The sequence below is a fragment of the Phaeoacremonium minimum genome, assembly GCF_000392275.1.
Source record: "Phaeoacremonium minimum UCRPA7 unplaced genomic scaffold PA7_03_scaffold_294, whole genome shotgun sequence".
Lineage (NCBI taxonomy): Eukaryota > Fungi > Ascomycota > Sordariomycetes > Togniniales > Togniniaceae > Phaeoacremonium > Phaeoacremonium minimum.
This window is the reverse complement of record NW_006921199.1, coordinates 5,184-17,556: the sequence shown is the minus strand read 5'-3', so window position 1 is coordinate 17,556 and position 12,373 is coordinate 5,184. Positions and strand designations below refer to the sequence as shown.

The 12,373-nt window shown below is 49.8% G+C and overlaps 3 protein-coding genes across 3 annotated transcripts; 2 read left to right on the top strand and 1 right to left on the bottom strand.

Moving 5' to 3' along the window:
* Positions 1 to 2,128: 2,128 nt before the first annotated feature.
* UCRPA7_3925 (putative duf567 domain protein) lies at positions 2,129 to 2,804 on the top strand (the record flags this gene model as incomplete). Its single annotated transcript, XM_007916481.1, has 2 exons — positions 2,129 to 2,459; positions 2,521 to 2,804. The coding sequence occupies 2 exons, from the start codon at positions 2,129 to 2,131 to the stop codon at positions 2,802 to 2,804; spliced, it is 615 nt and encodes a 204-aa protein (XP_007914672.1).
* An 843-nt stretch (positions 2,805 to 3,647) lies between these two features.
* Positions 3,648 to 5,861, top strand: UCRPA7_3924 (putative abc1 family protein; the record flags this gene model as incomplete). The annotated part of the gene is made up of 2 exons (XM_007916479.1): positions 3,648 to 4,283; positions 4,365 to 5,861. The coding sequence occupies 2 exons, from the start codon at positions 3,648 to 3,650 to the stop codon at positions 5,859 to 5,861; spliced, it is 2,133 nt and encodes a 710-aa protein (XP_007914670.1).
* A 517-nt stretch (positions 5,862 to 6,378) lies between these two features.
* Positions 6,379 to 7,493, bottom strand: UCRPA7_3923 (putative glycoside hydrolase family 18 protein; the record flags this gene model as incomplete). The annotated part of the gene is made up of 2 exons (XM_007916480.1): positions 6,379 to 7,373; positions 7,433 to 7,493. The coding sequence occupies 2 exons, from the start codon at positions 7,491 to 7,493 to the stop codon at positions 6,379 to 6,381; spliced, it is 1,056 nt and encodes a 351-aa protein (XP_007914671.1).
* Positions 7,494 to 12,373: the final 4,880 nt, after the last annotated feature.

The following is a 12,373-nucleotide window of genomic DNA, read 5'->3' as shown; positions in this document are numbered from 1 at the left end:
CACTCAGAATTAACAAATATTATCCCAGCAGAGGTGTAGCACTTCTGAGCTGGGTTCTGTATCTGTCACTAATTGAGAGCATTGTCAACATTAAAGGATGCTTCTTAGTCATGTCAACTAAACTCTTTGTGCTTGATTTGGCTTGCAGTACGCAGATCCGAGGCACTAATTCCAATTTCGGTCTCTAAATTGACGAAAGCCTGTGTTTACAATACATAAATCTTCTTTATCGATAGGTTGCGTCTCTGTATTCGAGAAAGGATTGGCAGGCAAACGTCCCGATATCTTGCTTGATGATGGCACTAAGCGCTGAGGTTGCAAGCTTTGCCGACATTCCGGATCTTGTCGATGTTTGGTGCAACTCAATGAATAATGCTTTTCTTGTTAAGGCCTTCCCGCATTCGCCGGGAGGATTGAGGTGGTTGACGGAAATGTGGGAAGCAACAGTAAAGGGCGAACAAGGCGAGGGCAAGGCGGAGAGCCAGGTCCTAGTCGTCAAGAACGACCGAGGTTGGTACTCAGTCTATGCCATTTCGAGGTCAAACCAGTGACGATTTATCATAGGCAGGGTGGTTTCGGCGATGTTACTCTGGACAGTGCCACAAGGCAAGGCGATGGATCAGGAGATATGGCGAGAACGGTACCCTGCGTACGACAAATTCTCAGAAATGAGCGATGAATTGATTGCAGGCTTCTTCAACAGAATGGCTCATCAACACGAATATGTTATGAAGTCTAATCGTCATATATGTGAGTCATGCCATTCCGTAATGCTCTCTTGTGATAGACCCTGAACTCGTGACTAGTTATCGAAGGTTTGATGACCCATAAGGACTTTAGAAGACAAGGCTTTGCCACCCAGCTTCTAAAGCGGGCTGCTCAAGTTGCCGATGATTTGGATCTAGAGTCGTATCTTGATGGAGGAAGGTCAAGCGTGCCACTGTACAACGCGAATGGTTTCCGAGAGGCGGACTTGAGCGCCATCGGAGGTGCCAATCCTAATACTGCAGTCCCAATGCTAAGGCAGCGGAAGTCGGCAGTGTCAGCGTAGAATCAGCTCGTCTCTTTGGAACTCGAGAATTTTAGAAGCAGATCGGATTTCTTTGCGTGATAGCCTGATAGGCGACAATTATTTTAACTCAGTACCCGTTCTCCGCACCTACACAGTTTCGGCAACTAAAAACTCCTTCAGGATCCCAGGTGTTCTTGATTTCGGATAGGCGCTTGTAATTGGCACCAAACATCGAGTCCTGCCAGCTGGCTTCCCATTCATAGTCCTCATTATAGTATGTTGCAGTACCAAAGTTGCGGGTAGCATTATCCTATCTATAGGTAAGAAATAGTCAGCGACGAGGCTTCTTACTAAGAGGCGCATGTCTTCTTCACACCGCTGCTATCTCACGGCGTAGCTTGTAAGAAATTAGACAAACCCCCTGCTGTTGCAATAGGCGGCCATTGCATCGTCTAGGAATATTTACCAAACTATTTAGTTTCTCTACTTGGAAAGTTGGGTATACAAGAATTAGAAGCTATGGTTTCTATCGCGGCTCCTCGGCTATGTGTCTGTACAAAGGCTGGTGACTGATGAGGATCAAATGCGATTGCCCTGTTGCTGGGCTCAATCACTTTGTAGCTGTAGCGCATGAAGACCCTTAAACGGCTTGTCTCAGCGATCTTGGCCTCCTGTGGTAACGCGGGAATGCCTCAGCCGCACTCAGCCCCTTCCAACGGGACACCCAAGTCGACCAATTCGATGCAGGAACAGCCAGTGCACAGCCACGGAATGGCGTCACTAGCAGCTCGTGCTAAAGAGCTGGCTTTCAAGATAGCCCAACCCGTCCCCTCAGTGCTCGTCTAGCTGTAACCTTGACGCCTCTCGTGATTGAATATCAGCAAGGAGGCAGCCAATCCAAGCCTACAACTATAGTATTCTTATTGAGGCTTCAAGAACTTGACTCTGTCAAATTGTCAACTTTCCTACTGACTCCTACTGCACAACGTTTCAAAGGGCCACCTACTTATACCCTCTATCCTCTTAGTGAAGTAACTTAGACCGCGGCGCGGCTAACCAGCAGCGATTCTGCTTGTAACTGGAAAACCTTACACAAAGCAACAGACTCACCTCATCATGGCTGGCCAAATTCCTCATATGGCTCCAGTGCCCCAGATCGGTATCTTCACCGACTACTGCGTGCGAGGACCCAATCCCGAGGTGCTGGTGCTGCGCGAGAAGGTCATGTCTCTGTCGGGGGACAGCTTCGAGATCAAGCTCATGAACGGGCAGCCCATCTTCCGTGTCCAGGGCAAGGTCATGTCCATCTCCGATCGCAAGTCCGTGTACGACATGGCCAACAACCACCTGTTTGACATTGTCAAGGAGCACTTTCACATCCACTCGACATATGCCTGTGAGGATCCCAAGGGCAACAAGTTCTTCGAAGTCAAGAGCGGTTTCAAACGTGGGTTCCCTGTCCTCTGCATTTGCCTTTTTGACACATTTTTGCTAACTATGCCGTTTAGTTCTGGGCTCAAGTGCCAAGGCCACCTTTACTGACAAACAGGGCAAGGCACATACCCTCAAGATGAAGGGCAACTGGTTTGACACCGCGGCCGACATCACCGACGAGTCCACAGGGCACACCGTGGGACGCATCGATCGCAAGCTGCTTAGCGGTCGCGACATCTTCTTCGGGCAGCAGACCTATGCTGTGGAGGTTGCACCTGGCGTGGATATGGCTCTGATGGCAGCCATGTGTATCTGTATGGATGAGAAGAACAACGAGGGTGGCGGATTGCTCAGTTAAAGCAGCATGTGAAGTGGCCCATACGTGTCGGTATACTGAAACGATTGATGCATGTCATGAGATATGGTTCCGGAGGAAAGCAATGGGGGGAATGTTTCGTTATTTGTTCTCTAGGGAATGAGGCTGAATAGTCCTTGGGCGTTAAGAATCAATCAACTTGAAAAGTTATATCAAATCCAAAGTCTTCAATGCACAGTATCCATCAACTGAGGTCTGAGTGTATGTTGCGCTATGAATCCAACTTCTCGATTCAATTGCGGCTTTTATTTGAGCGCATGTGGAATATTTCAGTCGATATACTTCCATTACTCAATTGTGTGAGTATTTTCGCTCTGTTTTTGATGGGTAATACTATGTACAAAGGTGTTGTTATGATGAATGCAAGCAGAGTTGATGAAACTGAGAGCTTAGGTTGAGTGAGTGGCCTAGGTGGGTACCTGCCTACCTACCTCGCTGGGTGGGCACTGTACCTTAGCTCTGGGTCAATCATCTACGTCACAGCGGCCTGAGAGACATCCCACATGTCATTCATATTGACATCCATTTGCGACACGGTCACAACAACACCGCCGCCCACTGCCCGCCAACCTTCAAGCTACGACGGCTTCGACGACAAATTGAGACCAAAGATGCAGATTGAAGCCAAGAGCCAATGCTAATTAACACGATGCAAATGCCACCAGCCAGGTAACCAGCATCCGCCGTGCCCGAGAGCAGCCCGAGTCCGATCGCCGGTTCCCGCATCCATTCCATGCCTTCGGTCGCCGCGTCTTGACCCTTGCCGACCAACATCCCACCTTCGCTCTCCTCCCTACTACTAATACTACCGACGACGACGACGAGATGAGGCCTGCCCTCTTGTTCTTGTCCTCCTCCGCCTACTCCTGTTCTTCTCCACTACTCCGCTCCTTCACGCGCGTTGGTGTCAACCTCGGCCTCAGCATCAACGCTTGTGCCCGCACCTCCCAACCCAAACCGGCATCTCTCCGCAGACTCCTGACACAAGCTGCTTTCCACACTCCGAAGCGAACGCGGCCCCCTTCAACAGCATGGCGCTCCGGACGACGGAGGATTGGCGCGACAACCCTTTTCGCCGCTGCCAATGGCGCTGCACTCGGCACCGCTGCCTTCGTAACTCTCTCCGAGAAAGGTGACGGCGACGATGACAAGACCGCCGAGTCTCGCATGCTTGAGGTATCCCGAGCTGAGATTGCAAAGAAGGTTGATGACGATGACCACGGCTTCTCACGCCTACGCCACCGCATCGTCCTCTTCGTTGACTTGTTCATCTGGGAGCCCATCTGTACCGGCTTCCGCTTCCTGCATCTCGCCGCCATCTTCATCCCCGTCATTATAACCGTGCCTGTCATGTGGTTTGGCCGTCGCCAACCCGACCGCGGCAATGAGACTTCGGGTACGCTGTGGTGGTTTGGCTTCCTCGTCAAGGCCATGGAGTGGGCAGGTCCTGCATTTATCAAGGTAGGTGCTGTTGCGGTGATGGCTTGGTATCGCATGACACAATTCTGAACACCGTCAAGCTAATCTCGCGGTCATTCTCAGCTCGGTCAATGGGCCGCCTCAAGGTCTGATATTTTCCCTACAGAACTATGCGACATAATGTCCAAGCTACATGCGAACGCTCCAGCCCACTCCCTCCACGCAACGAAACGCATAGTCCAGGCTGCCTTTGATGGCCGGAATTTTGACGACATCTTCGATGAGTTCCACGAGAAACCTCTCGGCGTAGGCGCCATTGCTCAGGTATACAAGGCCAAGCTCAAGCCCGACCTGGCCGCCCCCGGCGACAACGACTTGGGCGAGACGCAGCTGGATCTTCGCCAAAATGTGCGCAAGAATGTGGGATCTGTACTCAAGAGCACACCCAAACGCGTGCCTTCTTCATATGTGGCCATCAAGGTCCTCCATCCTGGCGTCGAGCGCATCGTACGGCGAGATCTGCGGATCATGGGCTTTTTCGCGTCCTTGCTCAATTTCATTCCTACCATTGAGTGGCTGTCGCTTCCTGACGAGGTTGGACAGTTCGGCGAGATGATGAAGTTACAATTGGATCTGCGCATAGAGGCTGCAAACTTGACCATCTTCCGAAAGAATTTCAAGGACCGTACCACGGCTTGGTTCCCCTATCCGTACACCGAGTTCACAACGCGCAGTGTATTGGTAGAAGAGTTCGCGCAGGGCATCCCACTTTCTGACTTCATGGAGAATGGCGGCGGCGTATTCCAACAAGATATAGCCTCGGAGGGCCTCGACGCCTTTCTACGCATGCTCCTGCTAGATAACTTCATCCATGCAGATCTCCATCCAGGAAACATCATGGTGCGCTTCTATCAGGCCGACACGCCAAATTTCAGCCTCCGCCTACACCGGAATGACAGCACGGCAGCTGCGCTTGAAAACCAACCTGACGTGACTGAGGAGGTTCTTTCACGACTCCGTCCGTTTCGCCATCGCAAAGACACTGCAGCCTGGGAAGCGGAGCTTGCCAAGATTGATCGCGAGGGCTTCCGGCCCCAGTTGATCTTCATCGATACTGGTCTCGTGACGGAGCTCAATGCTACCAATCGCCGCAATTTCCTCGATCTCTTCCGCGCCGTAGCAGAGTTCGACGGATACAAGGCCGGGCACTTGATGTGTGAACGATGCCGTCAACCCGACGCCGTCATCGACGAGGAAGTATTTGCCCTCAAGATGCAGCATCTAGTCTTAAGCGTCAAGAGCCGGACCCTAGCGCTGGGCAACGTCAAGATCGGAGATATCCTCCAGCAGGTCTTGGCCATGGTACGAGGTCATCACGTACGCCTCGAGGGCGACTTTGTGAACGTCGTCATTAGCATTCTGCTGTTGGAGGGCATAGGGAGGAACCTCAACCCGGAGATGGATCTCCTGAGCAGCAGCTTGCCTATACTGCGCCAGCTGAGTGCGCAGAGCGGTGCGGAGCTGGCCAAGCAGGGTGACTTCAGCATGATTGTGGTGTGGATGGGCCTGGAAGGACGACGATTTTTGCAGGCCAGTGTTGAAAGCGTGAGTATCCCTTAATTCCCGGGTTGCTTGTTCAATTGGCTAACTCTATGCAAATAGGTTGAGAGATGTGTGAAATATGATCTCCTCTCCCCGAATATATAGCGACGTTGATGTAGGAAAACTCAGTATATGCATAATAAGCGTATTCAGACCGCCTTTAGTCGAATTCATTACGGACAAAAGGGATACGTCGTAGCTAATGTACACATGTGGTAACGGGTTAGAGTTGCTTGTGATCTATTTATTATGACTAGAAGGGGCTTATGGTTTGGGTACACCCGGAAGATCATAGAGCGATGTTGAAATGTAGAATATATATACGTCTGAAACAACGAAATATTTACTGATAAAAGGCTATATACAATGTGATGCCTAAGTTGGGAAGAAATCAGATGAGTGGCAGGTCAACGGTCTATCCAAAAATGCGACCCAGGGGTCCTGAAAGATCAACGCAAATGCGGAATGCGCTAGAGTTTGACAGCCTCTGACGTCGTATTTGCCGCGCTACCTTGTCATTTTTGAGAGTATTTGTTTAGCTAGGCACGCCAGCTTTGATGTTATCATACTTGCTGTTGGGGTAGCTGAGCAGATTCTGAGTAGAGTCCAGCGCACTGGCTCCTCCCAACGAGTTGAAGCTCGTAAGCATTAGACTGCTGCTATCGGTCTTGTCGCCCGAGGCCTCCCAGAACATGCTCCCGCCGAGTCCCTTGGACTTCAGGTAGGACACCTTGGTCTGGACCATAGCCGGGGTATCATACGAGATCAGCTCCTTGGCGCTGCTGTCGTAGCTGTAGGTGGCGCCGGCAACGCTATCAGTGTAGACTGTGGCGCCGGACTTGGGCAGGGCCTTGTAGTCCCAGACACCGTTCTCCCACGAGCCGCTACCAATGCCGGAGTAGGACTGACCGATGCCTGCGGTGTTCTCGAATGATCGGCCGTAAATTGGCATGCCGAGAACAATCTTGCTCGATGGCACACCAGCGGCAATGTAAGCCTTGACAGCATCATCCGTGTTGAACTTGGTGGCGGTCGGGTTGCTGGGGTTGTTGTAAAGGTTGGCCTGATGTCCGCTTGTGGTGTCCCACGAGCCAGCATAGTCATAAGCCATCAGATTGAAGTAGTCAATGATGCCTGCCATTATCCCAAGCTTCATGATGTTGTAGTTAGTCGGGCCAGCGGGCGACGCAATGGTTAGGAGGAAGTGGTATCCAGGGGCATATTGAGCCGCATATGCATCAAGCTGCGAGCGGACCTCCTGAAGAAGAAGAACGAAGTTTTGAGCTTGGGTGGCATCAGCGGGATACTCCCAATCAATGTCAATACCGTCGAATCCCCAGTCCTTCACCAGCGTGACAGCGCTGGAAGCGAAGAGTGCCCGGCTTGTCGCCGTGCTGGCGGCAGCAGGGAAGTTGGTAGAGTAAGTCCAACCACCTATACTAAGCATAACCTTCATCTTACGATTGGCCTTCTTGAGTAAAAACAGTTGCTTAACACAGCCATATGCGTTTGTTCCGACATCGTTCCAGGCTTACGTGTTGTTAGCGCCATTCTCGCGAACCCCTGTTAGAAGAGATGGCATGACTTACAGTCGGTGTCATAATGCTTTTCAAGATCTGACCATGTGTCCGAAGAATAACTATCTGTCATCAATACTACTTTTCTCAATGAAAGAATTTATGACCATGTGGCATACACTTGACCAGAGCTCTGAAGATTAGCAAATGCATAGAGAACAATGCTGAGCTGAGATGCGGGCAATTGCTGTGGTTGGTAGTTTCGACCATAGATTGCCCTAACAGTATGCGTTAGTAAACATCGAAAGCATTTTGTATTTTATTGATTGCACATACCAATTGGTGTAGTACACCGAGTTCTGGTATCCGCTAGCCCTCTTTTCGACTTGAGTAACTGGAGTTGTCGTTACCAAAGTCACTGCGGACAGCAACGCAGCCAATACCGAGCCAATCTGCACGAAACGCATGTTGGTAAACAGAATAGAAGTATATACAAATATAGAAAGGCTATATTATCGGTTGATCCTGCCGAGCTCTGCAGTTGTCTTGGTTGCCCGGCCAGCATTCAGCAGATCGATAGTCTTTATATATGTATCGTGGAAGACCCCTTGTGAGAGCTTGCCATGCTGGATGGTAGTATCCAAAACCGGCAACCAGCTTCTCAAAGTCAAAGCTTCTCGAACCAGATCAACGTTGGTTGCGAAAGCACTCCATTGCCGCCCTCCCCCTGCTAGGCAGATCTCCATCCGGCGAGCCGGGGACTGGCAACGTTGCCACATTTGTTCTTGACAATTGTCTTTGAATACCTTGCTCAGCCGGAGAAGCTCCAGCGCCGCGCTTGGGCTCCAATCTCATAATCGCTAGCTTCCATTGTGAGCTTTACTGGGAGTGTGATAGCCTGACATTAGCACGAGAGCAACTGTGTGTGTGCGCGCTGGTGGCATGACTGCAGTGGTTAAGGAGCTGACGGCGGGCTATGGATGGTGTCTGCAGTGTCGAGGCAACCCTATCCATAATTGAGTTGCATCTGATTCTTTGAATTGGGGTAATTAAGACAGAATGCCAGCTGCAGGAACCATCTACAGCCTTGGCCTAGCACGGAAAGGGACTTGAAGTGTATACACCAGGAGATTAAGCTACTGACCGATCCAATAGACAACGGCATTTACAGTCCAATTACCGTAGTCGGCAGTGTCAGGGGCTTGTGATGGGCGGCAGCTCATTACCGATAAACCTGCAGGGATTCAAGAGACGCACGCACGACTTCCCAAAGAGGAAGGTCATTGGCATCTCAACGCTTGACCTCTCATGACAACTAGGCAATACTAAGAACTCCTTTCAAAGAAGCGCCGAAGTGAGTGAGGGGCACGAATGCTCCTTGGCGCGCGCCCGAGACATTGAATTCTCTCCAATTTCCACCTTATCACCCTGCAATTCGAACTGACAGTGAGCGATGGAACCCCACGTCGGGCCAGGTGAGCATCCATCAAGGGGATAGAGAGCTCTCACTGTAACCCTCCACAGTGAAGCCTCCGCACCACACATGGAGGATGCTTGCTCAAGCTAGGCTCGGAGGACGGGTCAGGCAAAGGAGCAAGTAACTCCCTACCTAAAGCTCTGGTGAGTTGTATAAGTCACGCTGGCTCCTGACTAATGACCTCCGCAACGTCTAGGTTCATAGCATGGGTGTTCGGCGGGATGAACCGCCACACTCAAGATAGCGTCAGGGAAGTAAAATAGAGTACATGAATGGCGTCGGTGGTTGCTTCTATTGTGGCTAGATAGCTCCTGATCTAAAACTCTATGTAACCTCATCAGCCCTGCACAGATGTTGCAACGTTACCCAGACGCATTGTACAGACTTCATAGCTAAGGTATTCAGAGGTTATGACTATCAACGAATACAAACTTGGTCAAAGAGAAGGGTCAACTGCAAGGCCAATACTCACACCCGTCACACATGCGATGAAGATGCACGGTATCGCGGTCCCTTTAACATTCACAGTTCACCATCCGATGGAGTTACAGACGTCGGATGTGGGGAAAGTAGTATGACCCCTGCTTGAATAAGCCTCATCTACTATCGCTAGACACTCGAGAGTATTGGCCAAGCTATATTTTTCCAGTGATGGCACATAGGCCAAGCACATATCCCATAACTTCTACTTTCCCTAGACGGAAAGCCGATCAATAGACTCCAAGGCAAGTGGAGCTAGCCTTAGGTTCCCTATCAGATGAAAGAATTCAAGGATGTCGACCATCAATACTCTGCTACAGTGTCTTCAGCTTCAGGTAACATTGCTCAGGCTTACGGAACATGAGTTCCACTCCTCTCATACTATTGAGGCTACGTGGGACATGCTGGAACTCAAACTTCAGAACGATCAGAGTTATCATGATCCGGAGTTCTTGCATGGCTAATCGTTTGCCTGATCAAGGCAGGTCAGCCTGATTCAAGAAGCGGGGAGATGCATCATCAATTCCATACCAAAGCAGCCTCTTGGACCGTTACCAAATGCAAGTCGAGGCAAGGCATAGGCATCGAAGCTTTCTTTGCCCTCATCAGATGTAGTGAGCCACCGTTCAGGCTGAAATGCAGCCAGATCGTCACCAGCAGGACCATCAATGCCACTGCCAAACTTCCTCTTATCTCGCGCTTCTCGGCTACTGAGGCTCCGGAGCCTTTCGTCGATCGTAACAGGCCTTTGTGTCATGAGACCACTCAGAACAATATCGGTTCCGGCGGGAATCCGGTGTCCCAATATATCTGCGTCGACTTTAGTGATACGGTTCACCCTGCCGGTCGTGGCGGCAAGTCGCAGGCTTTCTTCAATGGCTCCATCTAAGTAGGGAATATCCGATTCGATAATCTTTGCCGCATCTGGAAGTGTCGGCCCGGGAAATGCGTCTTGAAGCCTTGTGCGCAATTTAGATTGCACAGCTGGACTGTTCGTCATGTACTTGACGAACCATGACAGCGTATTCGATGTTGTGTCGTGACCCTAGAAATAGCTCAGTGTCTTGCATAATATGATAGCAGTGAAGTATAAGTTCACTCACAGCCCACATGAGCAGCATGAGCTCATCCCGTAACTGAGGGTTCTTGGTTGGATCCAACATAGGAACACCGGATTTGATGGCAGAGAGCATGTCTCTTCTTAGTACCAAGTCCATCGCACATGTGTCGTGTTCCGAACCGTCAGTTGTACCATCCAGGAGTTTCTGGAAACGTGCTGTAGCAGCCATAATGAGGCGATTAATCTCGTCATTTCTGATTTGATTGTATTTTCGAAAGTCTGCTCGATAACGGAGTATCCACTTGCTGAGCGCAGGAAACCAAGCCTTGTCCATTGCTAACACTGACTCGTCAAGCAGTCGCACAGTCTTAAGCATGTTCAAACCTCTACCCGGGGTTGAGTGAGAACCTGAGTCTCGCTCTTCCAAGGTGTTGATCTTGTCTCGCATGCCGCCCAGCTCATCCCCCAGAATGGCGGACCAGATAGCATCTAGAGCCGCTGTGTCGAAGTCATGAGTGACATCCACTGGCCTGACCTTTTCTTCTCTTGCCTTAAGTTGCCAGAGCTCGACCAGCTCCATCGCAGACTGGTGAATTTTAGGTGCAACCACACGGCGGAGAAAGTCTGGCGTCATCACATCCATCCAGAGCCGACGTTGATATTTCCATTCTGGACCTGTCGGCTTGACAATAGTGCAATGGGGCATGATCAAACCAATTGTATCCATGGAAACATGCGAACGGTCAAACTCCTTGTTTCTCCGCAACAATATGTCTTCGGCTTCGCAGGGGTCGTCGATGAAGACCCATGGGCGGCCTAGCGGGTTGATAAAGAGTTGAATGATTGGCGAGGCAAGCTTGCGGCAATGCTCGTATCTTGTCATAGATACCTCCCTGTCTCTTTCAAAGTCTTCCACAACGCGTGGTAGATCGCCTGAAATTCGCTTCGTAGATTCTTCATAATAGGGCACTCCCGGAATGGGCTTCGGTAAGAGAGTCCAACGCACATTTAAGCCAATCAAAAAGAACACTGTAACGAGGATCGCAGCTTCTACAGACGCCATCTTTTCACACTTTTCCTCTGCAAGTAAGAGAACGGCACTCACCGTTTCTGTGGTATTGAGACTTCTAATTTGTACGAGGGGATGCGTTGTTCAAATAGGCTGTCTTCAACGCTTGAGCCCCACGATGTGCCGCACGCGCCGTAAGTTCACAGCAATTCTGAAAGGGTGCTGTCAGGAATAAGCATCACCTAACCTACTCCAACAGACCGGTTCTTACTGGGATGAATTGTTCTCCAATGGAGTGGCATCTGCTTCGCTTACCCAAGATGTCAGTTGGGGTAAGCACCTCTCGGCAAATCAGGCGAGTCGAATTGTAAAAATTACGCAGTAAGAAGTTCTTAGACAAGCTAGGAGTGTCAATGCTTCAATTGCGCTAAAGTCTTACCTCTGACCATTGTCGATCGTTCGACTTCCAAAGAAAGTCTCTGCGTCATAATGTTTTGTGATATGTAAATCCACGTCTCAATGGGTTTGCAAAGACCCTGGAAAGGACATGAAGTCAGGATGGAGCCCACTTCTCCACTATACAACAATACGATTTTTGAAAGCACTCTCGTGGACGGAAAGTGCTGCACGAATCATTCCTTGGGTAAGATGTATACGGTACTGTGACAATTGCTTAGTATCGACAGATAACCCAAAGTGGTCCAAATCCATGCATCCCGGTAATGTAAGCAGGAAGGGCGTAGACTATAGGACTGTGAGAATCATCAAAAGACTGTCGTGAATTACCCGAAAATATTTGTTATTTGATTCTCTTGAATGTTTGATAGACAGTATAACTTGTGTCCTAAGAGGGCTATATATAGTATATATGAAGCACTTAAGAGAATCATTATAGGAGGGTTCTAGAGGATAGTATATAAGAAAATGTTAAGTTATATAATCAACAATATATTAGTATCTTTTAGTATAATAATAATAATAATTTAT